Source organism: Gorilla gorilla, chromosome 2 (genome assembly GCF_029281585.2).
Source record: "Gorilla gorilla gorilla isolate KB3781 chromosome 2, NHGRI_mGorGor1-v2.1_pri, whole genome shotgun sequence".
NCBI classification, from domain to species: domain Eukaryota; kingdom Metazoa; phylum Chordata; class Mammalia; order Primates; family Hominidae; genus Gorilla; species Gorilla gorilla.
Window position 1 is genome coordinate 109,405,684 of NC_086017.1, and position 19,978 is coordinate 109,425,661.

General features: G+C 40.4%; 1 protein-coding gene across 1 annotated transcript; it reads right to left on the bottom strand.

The window, feature by feature from the left end:
• Positions 1 to 1,786: 1,786 nt before the first annotated feature.
• Positions 1,787 to 16,209, bottom strand: CPOX (coproporphyrinogen oxidase). The gene is made up of 7 exons (XM_004035961.5): positions 15,330 to 16,209; positions 13,400 to 13,543; positions 13,020 to 13,130; positions 11,058 to 11,199; positions 7,801 to 8,019; positions 3,759 to 3,863; positions 1,787 to 3,120 (listed from the first exon to the last, which is right to left on the bottom strand). The coding sequence occupies exons 1-7, from the start codon at positions 15,883 to 15,885 to the stop codon at positions 3,033 to 3,035; spliced, it is 1,365 nt and encodes a 454-aa protein (XP_004036009.4). The 5' UTR covers positions 15,886 to 16,209; the 3' UTR covers positions 1,787 to 3,032.
• Positions 16,210 to 19,978: the final 3,769 nt, after the last annotated feature.

Consider the following 19,978-nt stretch of genomic DNA (forward strand, 5'->3'; position numbering starts at 1 on the left):
GTGAAGAAAGTGACACTACATAACCTCAGTGGTTAGAACAGAAAACCACCATACTGCCTTTGCCTTGTTCCATGGAATTCGTGTTCTGAGCCACCCATAGGCAATGCAGCCTGCAGTCCAAGATGAGCTGAGCCTTTGAGTCATCCTCACCTATGTACAGACATGCAAGTCAAAAACCTGCAGAAGATTCCTGTCTCTAAATATTGTAACAGCAAAAGACACATGGAAGGATAAGTCATAAAGAAACATTTGGCTTTTCAAATCTTGTACTCCTTAGCGTGCAGAAGCACTTATCTCAAATACTCTGCTGACTAGGAGGGTCAGCAGAGTACAGTGATGAACAGAAAATAGTGGTTAAAAATTTGCTCCAGAGAATTTACATTTCTCCCCTCCAGACACCCTTTATTACCATGAACCTGCATGCATAAGACAGTTAGGTGTTCAGGCCATCTGGAGGTGCACTGTGGTCTTCAGGTAGACTGAATTAACACCAGTAAGAAATTGAAAGAGAAATTCACTTTGAATAACAGTAGGATAATCTGTTTTCCAGTAGTTATGCAATTCTTTTCAGACATAGCCTAATCCATAGTAGAAATACGTGGTTATTGAAGAACTGAAAACAAATGCACAGAAAAATTTTATCTTCATTTACCCGCCACAGCTTTAAACACAACTAAATAGGCTAGCATTTTAGCATTATATCATCACTATGTAGTGATTTTCTATTTTTTAAAAGCTAAACTGAGGTTGATCTGAACATTTGTTCCTATATGCCTATATTGTTTTTTCCTAGTATTAGATTTATTGAAGTATTATTCACATATACAATAAAATTCCATTTTAAGTTCAGTGAATTTTGATAAATGTATATACAGTCTAGTAACCATTACAATCAAGATGTAAAACATTTAAATCACCTCAAAATACTCTTTTGTTCCCTTTCACAAATCTGCATCCCCTAACCCCTGCCATCCATTGATCTGCTTTCTGTCATTAAAGCTTTGCTTTTTCTAGGTTTTCCTATAATGTAGTCATATAGTAAGTACTTTTATGTGTGGCTTTCACTTGGCATAATGTTTCTGATGTTCACCCATGTTACTGTCATTAGCAATAGTTATTCCTTTTCATTGCTTAGTATTTTAATATATGCATATATCACAAGTTGTTTATCTGCTCACCTGCTGTTAGCCATTTGGGTTGTTTCTAATTTTCAACTATTGAATAAAGCTGCTATGAAAATTGAGTACAAAACTTTTATTTTTCTTGAGTAAAATACCTAGGAATGAGGAACTATGGCATTAGCATAGTTGAGCCTTGAACAACACAGGTTTGAAGAGTTTTGCTTCTTCACAGATTTTCTTCCACCTCTGCCACCCTTGAGAGAGCAAGACCTACTCTTCCTCTTACTACTCCCACTAAGCCTACCCAACATGAAAACAATGAGGATGAAGACCTTTACGATGATTCACTTCCACCTAATGAATAGCAAATATATCTCTTTCTTATGATTTCCTTAATAACATTTTCATTTCTTTAGCTTGTAAGAAGAGTATATAATACATATAACATAAAACATGTGTGAATTGACTATGTTATTGGTCAGGCTACCATTCAACAGTAGGCTATCAGCAATTAAGTTTTGGGAGAGTCAAAAGTTATACAAGGATTTGAAACTGCATGCGGTAAGGAGGAGTTGGGGCCCCTAGCCCTAATGTTGTTCAAGGATCAACTGTACTAGAAATATTTGCGTTTTCCTATATTATCCTGGCAACAAAAAATATAAATATTTCTTAGTCTTATTTCATAATAAAATTTATTAGCAGATCTCTTGTAAGACAGTTGAAGAATTCATACATTTTCCAGCCCCAAAAAGGCCACACAGAATCACAAACATTCAACGTGTTCCACGATAATGATATGTATGAGATCCTCTTCCTTATAAACTTTATTACGAAGCAAATAAAATAATACATTCATAATATATGAACAAAGAAATCATACATTAAGAATCCTGTTGTGATTTTCTCTTAAGAGCAAAGAGCTGCAGAATCTCTAATATAAAAAAGAGGACATTTTCAATGTGTCCATTTTCCTAAGAAACGTGTGTATGAAATGCCTCCAAGTTTCTCATACTATATATACTTGCTTTAAAGAAGGAAATTATTTCTCATTTCATTTTCCAAATGAGAAACATTGCCTAAATTCATGACATCCCTAGGATTATTCTTAGTCTTAACTTCCACACAGAGATGTCTGAAATAGAAAACTCTAAGTATCAGAATTCAGGGATATAAGCTTTCACATTCAAAAGTGCAGAGAATCCCAACATTAACAAACAATGGTTCCACAAAAATCAAAATTACAACTTAGACATCTCTAAAATAATAGTAATGTCACTTTAGAGTTTACAAACTACAGAAATAACTGAATTGTAACACATGCAGAGATTAAGAATATTTCAAGTGCTTCTAAATACCTATTAGAAAAATGTGTATCTACTTGACAATATTACGTTCTCTGGAGAAAGATATATAAAGATTACAGCAGAGACTTCAGTATTGACAAAGTAAAATTTTTACCTTCAAGTTGCATTCTAAAATTACTATGAAGTCTCAACTTCACTGAATTAATGAAAATAAAATATATTCCACGACAGATTTTTGTGGCAGAAATGAAAACTTTAAAAAATACATGAAACAAAAACAAGATGAGAGATTTCCTGATACATATAATACTATTTATATTCCCTTATCTCAATACTTGGAAACTCAATGTCCTATTTTGTAAACTAGTCATATAAAATGACACTAAAAGTATAAATGAGGTTTAATCAGTTGACTCTGACAATCTGCCATCTCACCATTCATCACTGACAGCATCCAAAACACGTTATCATCTGCCCACGAGGTAGGGTGCAGAGTGGAGAAGATTAAGGCACAGGTAACTGCCACACAGTGGCAAAGTGCCGACCAGTGGCATGGGGAGCACACATCCTGTGCCCTCCAAACCCCTGCACAGCCACTCTGCCTGCATCAACGCACCCAGTCCCTTGGATGGCGTAGAACTTCCAGAATTTCAGCTTCTTTGGAATTCTCTGAGGGTGAATGCATGTACTCCCATCTATGCATGTCCAAAACAAAAGCAAAAAAATCATAAAAAATAATGACACACATACCTCTTTACTTAAAATAAATGAAAAATAAAATCCTAAGAATAAAAAAAAAAAAAGCCTTATACTTCTTTGTCCCTACTGTGCCTGATGTGCCTTGTACCAATTTGACCTTTAAAAAAACTATTTGCCAAACAAATAGTTTCTTAACAACTCTTGGGTATGCTTTGGCTAGTATTAATATCCCAGAGCCAAAATACACCTTTAACATAAACCAGGGTTTCATAAAGTGTAGAACCTCCGGTGATCCACGGGCAAACCTTCTTTAGCTTAATACTTATGCATACCGCTTCTCAGAAAAACAAATAGGCAGAGAAGGTCCATCTCACCTCCTAGCCACCATGACTCAGCCTGTGTTCTCTCTCCCTCTAGTCTCTCCTTGCCCTCATAGAGCTGTGGGATTCACCATGTCACCGCTTAAAATACCCAATTTGATTTGCCTTATTTGACTGTGATTTTCTTATAAAATCAGCAAAGTCAAAACTAACAAAGACCTAGGCACAACATCTGCAGTGTTAACTTTCATATTTTGTGGGTGTTTGGGAATTGGGAGTGTAGGGATAACTACTAAAATGAGTTATCTCCTTACCGGGCAGTTAGAGGTAAAGACATCAAGATACTTTCAATTCTGGATCCTGGAGTGAAGAGGCCAAACTTTGTGCCCCGATCATACAGCAGATTAAATTCTACATACCTGCCATAAATACATCAAATAACATTAAGGGCCAGCTCAATAAAATCTTAAGACTAATCCATAACAAATACTTAAAAAGGGGTGGGTTCTTCCCCCCAGTTCCCATCAGCTGGAACTGGCACAGAGGACACCAGCCTACAGTCCATTGAGAGCTCTCCATCTGGACAGGCAGAAATAAAAGGGTATTCTACCCACCAAACAATAGAATATAGATTCTGCCCCAACATAGAGCAGTCACAATACAAGGTTATGTTTTCCCATAAGTAAACAGAATTGACACAAAGCTGAGAAGTTTAAAGCAGAACAACAATTAAGAAAAAGAAATGCATCCCTTCTCAGGATAACCCAGCTCTTTCTGGCCTTCCTCATCATCTGGAATGTTTTGGACTCAAAGATTTCATTTCACTGCCTGTAACCCACAACTACTACTACTAAGATGGTGTAAAACTTCTGACCTGAAAGGCCAACTACAGCTAACAATAATCTATTAATAATGGACTATGATATTCTATATATTCCTCTTTCCTAAAGTAGTTAATTGCATTAATAAGCAGTCATATAATTCAGTCTCTCTGCAGATTAATAACAATCATAATAAAAGGTAGTGTTGAGTTGCAGTGTTTTCATTTTTTTTTTTAAATACCCTTAGCATCAACTAAAACTTGGTTCAATATGTTAACTGCCCTAGTCAGATCTGGACTCCATCCAGTTTAAAACCCTGCATCTGCCTTTAACATAGGATGTAAAAGGGTCTACCTCTCCGATTTCAAAAGGATAATTTCTACTACTCAAAAGAATTTAGACTGATTCATAATCTGAAAAGTTCAATAAACAGTGCCCCTTTCAGATCATTTCTTATCTTATTCAGAAATTACTCCCTTGGTCTAAACTTCACTCACATATTCTTATTTACCTATTGGTTACTATCTTGATGCCCGTCTATAGCAAAATATCCTCTAGATTCCCACAATAATTTTTTTTTCTTTTCTTTTCTTTTTTTTTTTTTTGAGATGGAGTCTTACTCTGTTGCCCAGGCTGGAGTGCAGTGGCGCGATCTCGGCTCACTGCAAGCTCCGCCTCCCGGGTTCACCCATTCTCCTGCCTCAGTCTCCCAAGTAGCTGGGACTATAGGCACCCGCCACCATGACTGGCTAATTTTTTGTATTTTTAGTAGAGACGAGGTCTCACCATGTTAGCCAGGATGGTCTTGATCTCCTGACCTCGTGATCCGCCCGCCTCAGCCTCCCAAAGTGCTAGGATTACAGGTGTGAGCCACCACGCCCGGCCCACAATACTTTAATTTTTTAAAAGCACCTTTTGCATGTGGAACTTGTCAAAAGCCCTGCAAAAGTGTAAAGAATTTTATCTATGCTCCCTTTCTCTCACCATTTATCATTGACTTTTATGTATAAAAAACTATTTAATACCTTCTTATGTCTGTTTCAAAAAATAATTTAAGTGAATCTTCTGAATCCTTTTCTAAGACCATGGAAAATAATTTCATCTTTTGGCTACCTTTTTCACCTGATATTATCTTTATGAAACATCTCTCTAAGGGATGGGTATGGTTCTCTAGTTTATATTGATGTATTTGAAGACCTATCGCAGAGACCCTTGTAAAGATTCCTTAATGAATTTTCTGTTGGATCCTTTCCTTTATTGAGTGAACGATGCCCCTTTCTCTACATTGGCCTCTCTACCTCCCACCAAGTTGCACTTAGATCTGATTTTTCTTTTTTAATAAAAAATTTCCATCTCCTATTCCTGGTATAGATCTGATATTCTATATATTCTTCTTTCTTAAAGTAGTTAATTACATTAATAAGCAGTCATATAATTCAGTCTCTCTGCAGATTAACAGCAATCATAATAAAAGTAGTGTTGAGTTGCAGCATTTTCATATTTGCTTTTAAATAATATTATTTAATCTTTTCTGATCCTTTCCATACATCTGTCCTCTCTGGGGTGCCTATAAGTTAGGGACTTTAACCAATCCCTTCAATTTAACTAATGCCTAAATTTTATCCTGTTTCCCTTTCCCAGAATACAACGAACAAGTAAGTTAAGTCTTTAATTTCTGTTTTCCTATGAAAAGGCTAACTGTAAGACTGACGTTCAAGGTCTGGGGGAGGATAGCAGTAACTGTGGGCAAGAAACTGGATGAGATTGCCAAATAAGAGACTGTAAAGTCAAAAGGGAATGAGACTGACTGCTGAAAGGGAGACCGGTGTTTGGACAGGGTGAAGACAAGGCAAAGTGGGTAACAGTAAGTGAAAAGGATACAGAAAACTGGTCATGACTGCAGTATTAGAAACCAAAGACAGTGTTGATAGCCCCAGAGAAGAGCTGGAGTTATCTTAGGCCCCAGAGTTTATTGCCATCTTAAGGACCAGAGATAAGGGAGGCAGAAAGAAGCCGTCTTTGAAGAACAGTCACACACCATACCATAGAAAATTAATCTAATACCCCACAGTTCTGCCTATCTCATGACACCAGACATGCAATGATACACAACAACGACTTTCAGAATGATCTGCCATCAAACGATGTATAAAAAACAAAACAAAACCGCAAAACAAACCATTACTCTTGTCTATGAAGTTTTAAAGGATTCACCTAATTAGTAATGACAAAATCTGCCAAGTTTTGCCTACGAAATCTTGTGCAAAACTAGAATACTTTACTTTGCACACAGTTCTAAATTGTCCTCTTGGGTATGTCTTCCCCACTGAACTATGAGGTTCTTTTTGGCAGGTCCATGTTACAGCCACCAGGTAGCCAAGATAGTGCCTCATCACAGGGGCCCCAAAATAAGTATCAAGTGAAAGAAGGAAAGAGTGGTAAAGGTATATTTAAGAAATTATGGAAGCGAACAAAAAACATGTTCCAAAATAGATGCATTCTTTAAGAAATTTCTAAAAATTTACTCTCATGTTTTTCAAGTTAATAAATGGGAACCAGATAGCACAGGCAGTCATAATAAAGGATATACACAAATGTTTATCTTTAGACTGGAAACATTATTTAAGTTGACCTCTTTAAGGCAAAAGCTTTACCTCTTTAGTACCCAAAGCTTCTTTTGCCTAACACAGAATTAACGTCAATGAGAAAATCCATTTTATAGCCATGTTTCAGTAGTATACAGGCATTTAAGGTGGCAATGAGAAACTGATTGGGGCCAGCAGGCTGTATAACTTGGAGTGGATTTACAAGTACACCGTGGCTGGAGACAGCCTCAGACTGGACACCCCACTGAGCTCACCAGGCTCACTGCACAGAACAGGGTGGTTAAAGTGAGTATCATGGTAAGAAGCACAAACCTGCTTCAGCTGCTTAACTTTAGGCACTACACACAGACTATAAGTTTTGAGGTCATTTTGACCCAGTTCCACATCTGAGATCTTAAATTTACCAGCTGTGTCTCTTGGGCAACAGACTTAACTTTCTGAAAAAAGATGATTACACCTATCTGACAGGTTTGTTGAAAAACATCAGATACAAAATGCCTAATGTAGAGGCCAGCAAAATTTCTGAAATTATTTCCATTAAAATAACTTCCGTGAAATCTTTAAGATGAATGAAAAAAGGTGTGATTCCAAATTTACAAAGCAGCAAAGACATTAAATGAAGTCTACATCTTGACATAAGGCTGGAGGGTATTACAAGAAGACTAAGAGAAATCAGCAGAATTAAATTCATCAAGTACTTACTACATGCCTACTATGAGTCTCTAATGTATAGATGAATTAAATGAACTTTGCTATAATTATAATATTACTTTACACAATGTCTTTTAATTTACTGAATATTCATCTAGCTATGAAAAAAAATTAACACAACTATTACAAAGTATCTGACAACACAACACCCGCTATTATTAAGAGCTGCTCCACCTCCCCCACTTAGCCATGAAAGAATTCGTTTTCCAGTCACTTACCGTCCTCTTCTGAGCTGCTGCCACAGCTTCTCCTGGGGGGTGAATGAGTCATCACAGTGCTTTTTCACAAGGGGAATGTAAGAAGGAACTACAGCCCTGGCACAGCTCTGTACAAAGCGAAACACCTCCTCCTTGGACGGAGAGTCAAGATCATCAAAAAAGATACCACCAATGCCCCGCCGCTCTCCACGATGGGCTATAAAGAAGTAATCATCACACCTGGAAAACACAGCAGCGCCAAACCAGGGATCAAATGGAAAAAAACAGACATGAAAATCAATGTGAGCCTTTCAGGTTACAGCACTATCCTCAACTAATGTCAGGATGGTGTCCTTACTTGCTGTCCAACTATGAAAATGAAATGAGGACTTTAGACAGATAGATTTTTTGCAGATATCACCAAGGTAGAAAATGCTTATCCTCTTTTTCTTTTCTTTTTTTTTTTTTTTTGAGACGGACTCTTGCTCTGTCCCCCACGCTGGAGTGCAGTGGTGCGATCTCGGCTCACTGCAAGCTCCGCCTCCCGGGTTCACGCCATTCTCCTGTCTCAGCGTCCCAAGTAGCTGGGACTACAGGTGCCCACCACCATACCTGGCTAATTTTTTGTATTTTTAGTAGAGACGGGGTTTCACTGTGTTAACCAGGGTGGTCTCGATCTCCTGACCTCGTGATCTGCCTGCCTCGGCCTCCCAAAGTGCTGGGATTACAGGCGTGAGCCACCACGCCTGGCTGCTTATCCTCTTATTTTCAAAGCAACCAGGCAATTTCACACAAGTCTCTGTAAAGGATGTGAAACTCTAAGAACTTTAGTGAAAAGAGAAACAGTCCAATATCGATAGTGTATTTCTTGGAATAAGCTGCTGCCTTCGGAAGCACTGCTGCTTTTGTAGGAGGCAGGAGGACAGGAATCTTCCACTAACAATGACACCAACCATGGTGCAAATCCAAGCTCTCTTGCGTGAGTTCTTTATTCACCAAAGGAAGGTACTATAAACAATCTCTCAGGTCTCTTTCAGAAATAAAATCTGATGGTTCTATAGCATGAAAGACAGGGAAAAGTTGGTGGAAAAAAAGGTTCAGATAATATCTTTTATTATTTCATATGTCATATCAGACATATGAAAGTTTACCCTGTGAGGCAGCACATAAAACTATTAATCTGTTCTTGAGTCTTTTCCCCTCTATGACTACTAGAACAGGTTTCCTAAGAAGCCATTTCCTGGGCCGGACGCGGTGGCTGACGCCTGTAATCCCAGCACTTTGGGAGGCCGAGGCAGGCGGATCACGAGGTCAGGAGATCGAGACCATCCTGGCTAACACGGTGAAACCCCGTCTCCACTAAAAATACAAAAAATTAGCCAGGCGTGGTGGTGGGCACCTGTAGTCCCAGCTACTCGGGAGGCTGAGGCAGGAGAATGGCGTGAACCCGGAAGGCAGAGCTTGCAGTGAGCCGAGATCGCACCACTGCACTCCAGCCTGGGCGACAGAGTGAGACTCCATCTCAAAAAACAAACAAACAAAAAAGAAGCCATTTCCTAACTGTTAAACTTGTAAAATAGTTTATATCCTAAAAGTAGTTCTTTTGATAATCTCTGCATAAGGGTCCTTAAATAGAAAAACATATTCAAACAAAAACTAAAAGCTATTTAAAAGGTTACCTTAAATACAGCTTCAATTGCTTAAACAACAACAACAAAAAACAACAGATGCAAATCCCTAGAACTGACGCATCGGTAGAATTCACCTTAATCGTGACTTGTTGGCCTTCTTTATATGCACATTTTATTAACATAGTCTAAAAAAGTATATCCTGAGTAAAGTTGTAAAGTCAGTTTTTAACCCAAATCATACTATTTCAAAATCTCTCTTTAAAACATTACAAAATTAAGTGATCTACTTATTTCCTAGTCAGTGTTCTGTTGCTTACAACAGAATAGCTGAAACTGCATAATTTATAAATAAAAGGAACTTATTTCTTAAGTTATGGAAGCTGAGAAGTCCAAGGTTGAGGGGCTTCATCTAGTATGAATGTTCTTGCCGGCGGGGTCTCTGCAGCGTCCTGAGGCAGTGCACAACATCACATGGTGGGGGGGCTGAACATGCTAGCTTAGGTCTCTTCTTATAAAGCCACCAGTCCCACTCCCATGAATTTAACCCATTAATGCATGAATGGATTAATCCATCCATCAGGGCTCTGCCCAATCACCTCTTAAAGGCCCCAGCTCTTAATACTGCCAGATTGGGGGTTAAATTTTGACATGAGTTTTGGAGGGAACAAATATTCAAACCAAAGCATTTATACTAAAAACTTCTTTTTAACTAGCTACCATCCTAGATATTTTATTACCTAACACTGCTTAAAGTCATCTCAGTAATAGCTAGAAAAAGGAACCAAAAAAGAGGACTGTCTACTCTATTAGTCCTCCTGGAAGGATGCTAAGTTCTGAGAGGAAAAAACAAACAAAAAACCAGTATCTGCATGCATCCATGGCTGTGTAGTTTTCAGTAGTAATATTAAATCAAGAGAATATTCAAATGTTTCATCTTTCCTGACGATTTTAAAGCTGAACTCCATACTCTTGCATAAATATTAACATTCCACAACTATTAGCTCTAAAAACAAAGCAAAAAGACAAAAATTCTTTGTCCTTCCTTTTTCAAGAATGCCAATTAGCTCTAAGCAGAATTGAGTACTTTACTCATATTCCAAACAATTTGTGCCAAGATTCCATTTGATGATAACAAATATTCTGGGTCTTCTCCCAACTTTTGTTTGTTTGTTTTCTTATTTTATCATTAGAATTTCTTTAACAAATTCTCCAATTCTTCTTTCCCCTTGGCCAAAATCTCTGATATGTTGGCATCTGCCTCTAGTGGTTCTCCAACCCTTCCAATGCCCTTAGACATTCCCAAGTCAACATCAGGAATAATAATTCTCATCTGGAATAAGAATTTAACAACCCACTCCAGATTAAAAAGCCTCTCATTCTCAAGCATAGATCACCTTATAGTTTATAGTCTACCATTCTAAATCATTTGGAATAAAAAGATATTACTACTCAATTTATATTAAATATTTCTAAGTAAATAATTTAATACAACCACTTAAAACTAGTATTCTAATTCTTCTGATGAGCAAAGTAAGAAAACTAGTTCCATTTTCATAAGCAGAAGAGGGTATTTAGTGACATAATAGTTGCCTTCAGAAGGAACACAGTGTAATTTTGGGGTCATGAAAGTTCAGTAACTTTACCTACCATTTTTTAAATTTGGGGTAGAGATCTGGACCATGCTGGTCACAAGCCTCCTTCAGAGTTCTGTGAAAATGGACAGCATCTTCTTGATTCAAGTATGTTGGAGTGAGGTCACATCCACCACCAAACCACCACTGCTTGTTGCCTACCAAATCAAGACATGGGATTCTAATGTGGACTTTTGAGATTCAGCATTACTGGCTATATTAGGATACTTAATTTAGCAGCTTAATTTATTCAGCATAAAATGGATGACAATAAAAAAAATTTTAACTGATTTTAGCTCTGAAGACCAGTAAGGCCTAGGCAGAAAAAAAGAGGTAAAAGCGGCCAGGCGAGGTGGCTCATGCCTGTAATCCCAGCACTTTGGGAGGCCCAGGCAGGCAGATCGCCTGAGGTCAGGAGTTCGAGACCAGCCTGGCCAATATGGTGAAACCTCGTTGCTACTAAAAATACAAAACGTAGCCGGGCATGGTGGCCACCTATAATCCCAGCTACTCGGGAGGCTGAGGCAGGAGAATCGCTTGAACCCAGGAGGTGGAGGTTGCAGTGAGCTGAGATTGCGCCACTGCACTCCAGCCTGGGCAACAAGAGTGAGACTCCATCTCAAAAAACAAAATAAAACAAAACAAAACAACAACAAAAAAGAAGAAAGAAAGAAAGAAAGAAAGAAAGAAAGAAAGAAAGAAAGAAAGAAAGAAAGAAAGAAAGAAAGAAAGAGTGGAACTTGCAAGGAATGATATGCAGGGCAGTGAATGATAAAACAGTACACTGGTGGATCAGGAAGTGGATTGCAACTCTGGCTGTATATAAGAATCACATGACGAGCTTAAAATAGCTCTTCTAGATCACAATAAACACATACACACACACATCTCTGGCCCAGGAATCTGTAGTTTATAAAACTCCCCAGGAGATTCTGACACTCCTTGTATTAAGAACCATTGCCAACCCCTCCCCTTTCCTAGAAAGAGTAAAAACACTTGCTGAGGTAACTTACCACTTGAGAATAACTGTTTCATGTGCTCACAGGTCCATGAGTTGTCAATACCAGTTACCAACTTTAAACATAAAAGGTTGAACCAAGCTGAATGGCTTCAAAATGAAAAGTTAAAGCAGTGACTTTAAATGCCATCACCTACAGAGACACCAATAAGAATAGGTGTGGCACTACACATGTACTCTGATATCTGGTATCAGATAAAAGACAGGCTGGAACTATGTGCACAGGAGGCATGATCAACTGCATCCCATTTTAAACCCACTGCCAATGCCCTGGTGACTAGCAAAGCTATGCATATGTAAAATATTTCCCAAAAGCAAGTTCTCAATTTCAATTTAACCTCGTACATAAGGTATTCCTTCAGATGTAATGAATTTATGTTTGCAAAGAACTCTGGGTGCACAGTGAAGTTCAGGTTCATTCCTTCTATGTTGGAGGAAATATGGGAAGGTTAGAGTCAGTCAATACCATTCTTTTTGTTTTGTTTTGTTTTTTTGAGACGGAGTCTCGCTCTGTCACCCAGGCTGGAGTGCAGTGGCACAATCTCCGCTCACTGCAACCTCCGTCTCCCAGGTTCAAGTGATTCTTCCACCTCAGCCGCCCAAATAGCTGGGACTACAGGTGTGCGCCAGCACGCCCAGCTAAGTTTTTGTATTTTTAGTAGAAAGGGGGTTTCACCATGTTGGCCAGGCTGGTCTCAAACTCCTGACCTCAGGTGATCTGCCCACCTCAGCCTCCCAAAGTGCTGGGATTACAGGTATGAGCCACCATGCCTGGCCCCATTCTTACTTGTCATGTCTCAGGCATAATCCATTGCACTTGCCAAGAAATTGCCTTTACATTGCCTCCTGAAAGACCTAATTAAGACTATTCTTTCTCACTTTTAGATGTTATGCCCTCTTATCTGTTTTAAAATGCACATTTTGCATGATAGTACTTTCCATAGCTCCTGAGACCCTTACCATCAGCTTCTTCTACTTCAAAGTATCTGTAGTTGAAATGGATAGTAGGAGCATGAGGATTCTTGGGGTGGATAACAGAGCTCACGCCCATAGCACAAAATGGCAATTTACCTGGAAAGTAAAATATGAGTCGTGAGCTATATTCAGTTACCTTGAACGCCTTGATACAATTTCACTCTAATATGATTTCCAAGTCAATTTTCAAAAGCTGCTTTTTAATTTGTCACTTAAAAACAGAATTTTAAAAAAGTATTTGTCAACGTGCGGCATATGAACCCAAATGGCTTTTTTCAGAAGCAATATTTATTTTATAAATAAAACTTGTGGGCAAAATAAGGTTTGCAGGGACTATTAGAGACTATCAAGACTGTCTGATTTACCATCTTTAGTCTTCAGAACTTTTCCTCTGCTTCTCATTTGTTTTGCAGCTTCCTCTGAAAGATTTCCATGAACAACAGAAATGCTCACCCCAGCCTTTTCGAAAACACTCCCATCTTGAAGTACACAGCTGATGCCGCCACCTCCTATGTATAGAAATGTAAAAAAGGAGAGAACGTAAGAGTATGTGCAAAACTGAAAGCAACACTTGCATGAAGATGGTTATTTTCCCGTTTCCCAAATCTTTTATATCAGTGTATTTATCATTTTATGTACAATACAATTAGATAACTAGCTTAGCTTTATGACATATGCTATTAATATTGGGCAAATACTGGACCTTCTCATATCACTAAACTGAATATTTCTTCAACATTCTCCTGCCATCATCTAAAATAAATCACTGGAATATTCTCCCTGCAGATTCTACTGTTCAGAATGGCATCTATCAGTTATGATATATGAGAGAAAGCTAAGGTTAAAAATAGGAATGGGTAGACTTGAAGGGTGTTCTATTATTACTGAATTTAAGAGATCAATATTGTTTCAAAAATTTCTTTCTCAGTGGGCTGCTTGCCTTTTAATTTACAAGCAATTAAGAAACAGTAGGTAATCAAACTCTGAAGGGATTCAGAACCTTAGAGTGAGTGAGATGCACATTAGTATTCACGTGTATCAGCCTTACTAATTTTTTTTCTTAAGGTATTAGGGTCACTGCAAGGGCAATGTTTCATGAAAGTTCATGTTTGGCTTGTTTTATTTCTAAGAACATTTAGAGCTGGATGGGACATAAGATGATCCAGTACAACCCTCATATATTCCAAATGAGAAAACTGAGGACCAGAGGGGCAAAACATCTTATCCAAGATCAAACTGCTGACAAGTGGCTGCAACAATTTGTCTAAATGCTGTCTATGCTTCAGACAATATTCTAAGCACTTCACATATATTCCATCCATATATATATATATATGTATATGGATATATATATATATATGTAGTATGAGGATTAAATGAGATGAAATACATATATATTTCATAGATGGGAAAACAGCCATAAAAAAGTAACTTCTGAGGATCACACAGCTGGTCTAGTACTTGAGGTTGTGTCCTGGTTCAGTGGTCTTTGCTTGAAAACATAAGATGGAAAACTAGACTGAACTTCATTTAATATAGATGTGTCAGTATCACAGCTCAAAATCTGCCGGTGAGAAGCTGCTGTTGTATTTCCAGCTAGGAAAAGTCAGGAATCTTTCAAGTTTCCACTCAAGATGTGGGGTTTCACTGTATGGGCAACAACATGGTCATGAATGTATGCCTCTATGAGAACTGGGTTTTGATGCTCAAGTATTTTGATATTGGAAGAGATTTTCCTAGCAGGAAATCTGATGCGTGCATTTGGTAGTGCTACTGAGAAACCAATCAAATATATCTTGTGTAACAGTAAAAAGAAGTAGGAAGATTCTGACACAATGACATCCTGGCTGGAGGAGTTTAGCCGACACTTAGCGCACAGGAGATGAGTTCTTTCCATCTCCTAAAGAGGAAAAAGGGCAAATTCACCCAGAGAAGGAGAGAAAATGTGTTCCATAATCTATTGAAATTTATCTTCAGTAACGAACTTTGGACATCTAAGCTTGTTAGCTGCAAATACCCCTTAAGAGTTCTACAAAAAAATGCTGCTACGGAATTGCAAAGATTTTGAAATGCAGTACTACAGTGACAGCTGATCCGGGTCCATACCTGCAAACAGAGGGCTAGTGACCCTTTCGTGTCCATCTTTTTATCAGCGGCCTCTAACCAAGCGGCCTCTCTGTGGGTACCCCCTACCTACCCCATCCCATATTGTGAACTATTATATTTTCTGCCTGCAGCCTGGAACCTGACCCTATTTCCCTGTCTCCAACTCCCGCCAGGGGCCGGCCTCCTTACCTTCCTTCCTCTCCCACCGGTCCACAGAAAAGTTGGCGCCCCCGTCTACCTGTGCCAGAGCCTGGCACACCTGGGCCTGGGTCTCCAGAATCAGCAGCTCCATCTTGGTCTTCATGTCGCCCGGCCTCCTCCGCAGCTCGCCCAGGTCGGTCACAGGCGGGGCCATGAAGCTGCTGCAGCGGTGGGCCAGCTCATCCTCCTCCTCCTCCGGCCTCCCCAGCGAAGTGGCCCGCGTCCCCGAGGTCTTAGGCAACATCTCCGCCCGCTGCACATGCCCGAAGGCGGCGGTGGCCAGCCCCACCAACCCCGCCAGCGCCGCGGCCAGCCCTGTCCCTACCCAGGGGCCGCCTCTCGACGTCGAGCCGTGCCCCAGCCCGCGGCTCTGCTCCGCGCCAGCCGGGCCAGGGGACCGGCAGACGCGTCCGGCTGCGCTGCGCTGGGACCAGGCTCGGAGCCCTCCGCCGCCGCACTGGGACCAGGCGCGGAGCCCTCCGCAGCCGCCCCGCGCCACGCGCCAGCAGGGGCCGGTGCTCAGCCTGCCCAGCTGCAAGGCCATGTTCCCGCACTATCACCTGGAGCAGTGCCTGCGTCCCAGAGCCCTGCGTTTGAGCCGCCCACCCAGACCCCCGGAATATCGAGCCGGCGAGCCGCACAGGCGGAAAGAACCTTTCGGGAAGAGCCGCTGCAGCGGCGGGCTCCGGAGGCGGGGGCGGGAAGTGGGGCGCGCTGGGAGCTGTAGTCCGGATCCTATCGCCGCCTGCGGCGCCCTGCGTGGGGCGGGAGATAAGAATCCGACGCGCCCAGAAGGGCTGGTCCGAAGGGAAGAGAGTGGGGCGGGGACGGTGCTGTGGAAGGGACAGGAGAGATAAAAGAGGCTTTCTTGTCACGTACAACCTCGGGTCGGCTGTTTACTCAGCCAAGGAGAGAAGATAGAGTAGGGCTGGGAGGCTGAGGGCGGACTGGGGCGGAAATGTGGCAGAGATCCCAGTCCCGCTTACATTTTCAAACAGGATTTGCAGAATACAGAGCCTGGCTCAGGATCTGTATAGACCCGCCCTTCGCCCTGGGTCCTGAACCTCTAGAGTTTTTAGAGGGGATGGGCAGGCTGGGAAACTCTTTGCTTAAGGATGGTTTTCTAAAGAGAGTGGGAGAAGCTAGTAATGGACTCGGAAGAGAGTCGAGGAGAAGACTTTCTGTGATCGAGTACACATCACAGTTCTGTCCTTAAGATTTCCCCAGGCTGGGACCGGGCGCGGTGGCTCAAGCCTGTAATGCTAGCATTTTGGAAGGCCGAGGCGGTTGGATCTCATGAGGTCAGGAGTTCGAGACCAGCCAACATGGTGAAACCCTGTCTCTACTAAAAATACAAAAAAATAGCCGGGCGTGGCGGCGTGCGCCTGTAGGCTCAGCTACTCGGGAGGCTGAGGCAGGAGAATCGCTTGAACCCGGGAGGCAGAGGTTGTAGTGAGCCGAGATCGCACCACTGCACTCCAGCCTGGGTGACAGAGTGAGACTCTGTCTCAGAAAAAAAAAAAAAAGGTTTCCCCAGGCCTTGCTTCTATAGTGCCTACTTGATTATTTTAGAAAAAGGAAAAGCAACGTGACTGTTTTGGTTAACCAGTAGAAAATTCCTGACTTGGTGTGTTTTGGTGATTAACAAATAAGAATTTAAAAAATAGTTATTCTACTACTGTAGGGTGCTCCCAAATATTGCTCACGTTTAATACTTACAACAACTGCTATAAACTAGGCAGGGCAAATATCCACACTTCCTCCCACTCTGTCTCCCTTCCCCACCCTTTAAAGAAATGAGGAAAGAAGCTAATAGATTTGACAGGCAGGTCTTTGTCTCCCCTGTAACCATACCACAGCTCCATGGTTCCTGGACGTAAAAGTGTGAGAACTATTGTCATGGGCTAATTTGTCCCATAAGTCTCCGGGATGATTTTAATTTCTAGTAGTAGATAATAATTTAAGCCACTGGTAGCTTTTCCCACAAGTGTTTTCTTTGTGGCAGGATGCACTGATGGAACTTCAATGGCTTTTGAGTCAGATCAATTGGCATCTTATCCACACACAACTGTACCTGGCAGCTCTCACTGGGACATGATGTTAGCAAAGTGGGTGTGCTTGCCCAAGCCTCACCACTGAGAGTCTGTGAAAGTAAAGGCTTGGATTGAGAAGTGACTAAGCGACTTTTAGGGAAGAAAAACAATTAGTTTTGGTCATGGTGCAACCTGCCAGGAGGCCAAGTTAGAAGTGGAGGAAAGGAAATAAGAATTGTCATTGTAGGAAGGGTTGATGGCCTCTACTGGATGCCTGTGATGGGGTTGGGCTGGGCCTGGTGATGATAAATGAACCTCATCAAATGAAAAGGAACCTCCCTGGTACGTTTATTTGTAAGAAACCCCCTCATTATTGCTCTAATTCTGCCAAAAATACCCATAAAGTTAGTAAAGCCCATAAAGTTGGTTAAAGCTAAGTAAGAACAGACTGTTTTGAACATTTGCCCGGTCACAAAGGCTGATCCTGAGCAAATTGCATACTAGATTCCAGGTTTCCATCCCTCTCATCCTTAGCCTCTCTATACGAAGGGCCTCACTCCTTTCTTCCTCTGGTTCCTAGCACCCTGCCTACTGGCAAACTGTTATTCAATGCTTAAGAAAGGCTTCAATAACTTTGTTAGTGTGAGTTTAAATCACCTTTCTGGAGGTTCAAATTGTTCCCAAGTGGGATACTTACATTTAAGTTGTATTTGTCGGTATGGGGGAAAAAAAAAAGACATCACCTATCTAAGTAATTTCTTACATCAGAAAACTAGTTGGGACAAATAAAAAGTTTCTAATAAGTTGTAGAAAGTAAAGTGTAAAGTAGAAGTTCTTGTCTGTTTTTTAGCTTAGTTTCTTGCATTGCTTTCCAACTATTTTTTATGTGACCCTATTGCAAAGATGATTCTACCTAGCCTTATAGGTATTAGTACATAAACATCATTTTTCAAACTCCACATGCTTCTCAGAATCCTTACGAACTTTTTCCTAAAGCCCTGTTGAACATAACTTATTTTAGGCCTGCTGGTGCATGTTAGAGAGAGTTCTAATGTTTATCCCTCTGGTAGCTTTACTGCCTTCTAACAACACACACACACACACACACACACACACACACATGCCCTAGAATTCTCACTATTTTTACTAAACTATACTATTTTCAACAATTATAAAATTCTGAAAGCCAAAGTTAAGAAATGTATTACCAAATTCACTCAGTTCTGTTGCTTTCAGATAGACACAGAAACTCAGGTTAATTAGTAACAAAATATTGCTGAAAATCTGTGTTTGCCTTGGCATCCTTCTGCCCAACTCATCAGAAATTTTGGTGGGGTGATGGGAGGGGTGGTAGGATTACCAAGGAGGTAGAATTTTTAAAATGTTAATTCATTTTTTTCTCCTAGAATTTGTATTTTAAACTTTTAGGTCTATAGTAGCAAATGCTTACCTAGATTATTAAAATAATTGGTTCTTAAAGCTGTTTATATTTATAGTCTAAATATCCAATGCAATTTGGTGTTGTCAACTTGCTTTTTCTTTAACTGGTGTAATTTTAAAATTATTTTTTCACAAAGGTATAGATACCATTTCAGGGAGGTTTTATGAAAGGGACTAACTCATGGTACCTATCCTTTCAGTCCCTGTGGCTTCTCCCTAATTCTTCCCTATAGTAATATTGATGTAATGTCTGGAGTTGCAGCAACCATTTTGTGACTAAGACTCTGAAAGTCCCATGTAAAAGTTTGCAGAGCAGTCAGAAAGAAAGAACCTTGGTCCTGATGACATCCATGAGCAGATGCACCAGCACTGGGCCACTAACCTTTGAACTTCTTGTTATATGAGAAAAAATAATTTAAAGAACTGTCTGCCAGGTGTTTTGTTGCAGCTTAAGCCTTTCTGATATAGACTCTTTCCCACCTTGGTTCAAATACCTACCCTGGGACCAACCAATAAAAAATAGCCATGAGTGAAAAAATGGGATCATGTGAGAACATGGACTCTCCCGTTAGTGTTTTGGGGTAGGGAAGTTGGAGATACCATGTGGGGTATCATTTCTAGACAAAGGGAAATGTGATGAGCAGAAAGTACCATAAATGCCCACCAGAGGGAGAAATTTTTGAATATGATTCTAGGGTTTTGAGCCTACATATCTAAGACTAACAAAAATAGGGAACTTAGAAAGAAGAACTAGCAGGTACAGAGCAGGAGTTTATAGGGAGGACAGGAGATAATCAGTTTGATAGAGACAATTCTTAATAGAAGTATTCCCACCAGTTTAGCTAAAGCTCTCTGGCTGTTCCATTTGCCCAGATACAGGAGCTTCCTGGCCACTCCATCCCTTCAGTATAAAATGCTCTTACCATCCATTCTCAGAGTCTTCAAAATGTTATGGGCCAACCAAAAAGGTGGGTCATTTGAGAAGATGCTGATGACAAAGTGTTGGGATATATATAGGTGTTCCTCCTGTGAGGCAATCAAAGAACAATGGGTATTGGGTACATGTTTAATGGTCCTCATCAGGCAGCAATAAGAAAGATATTTAATATTGTTCCTGTACCTGCCTCCATGATGCTTTCAGGGCACTTGCAACCAGTAGTACTT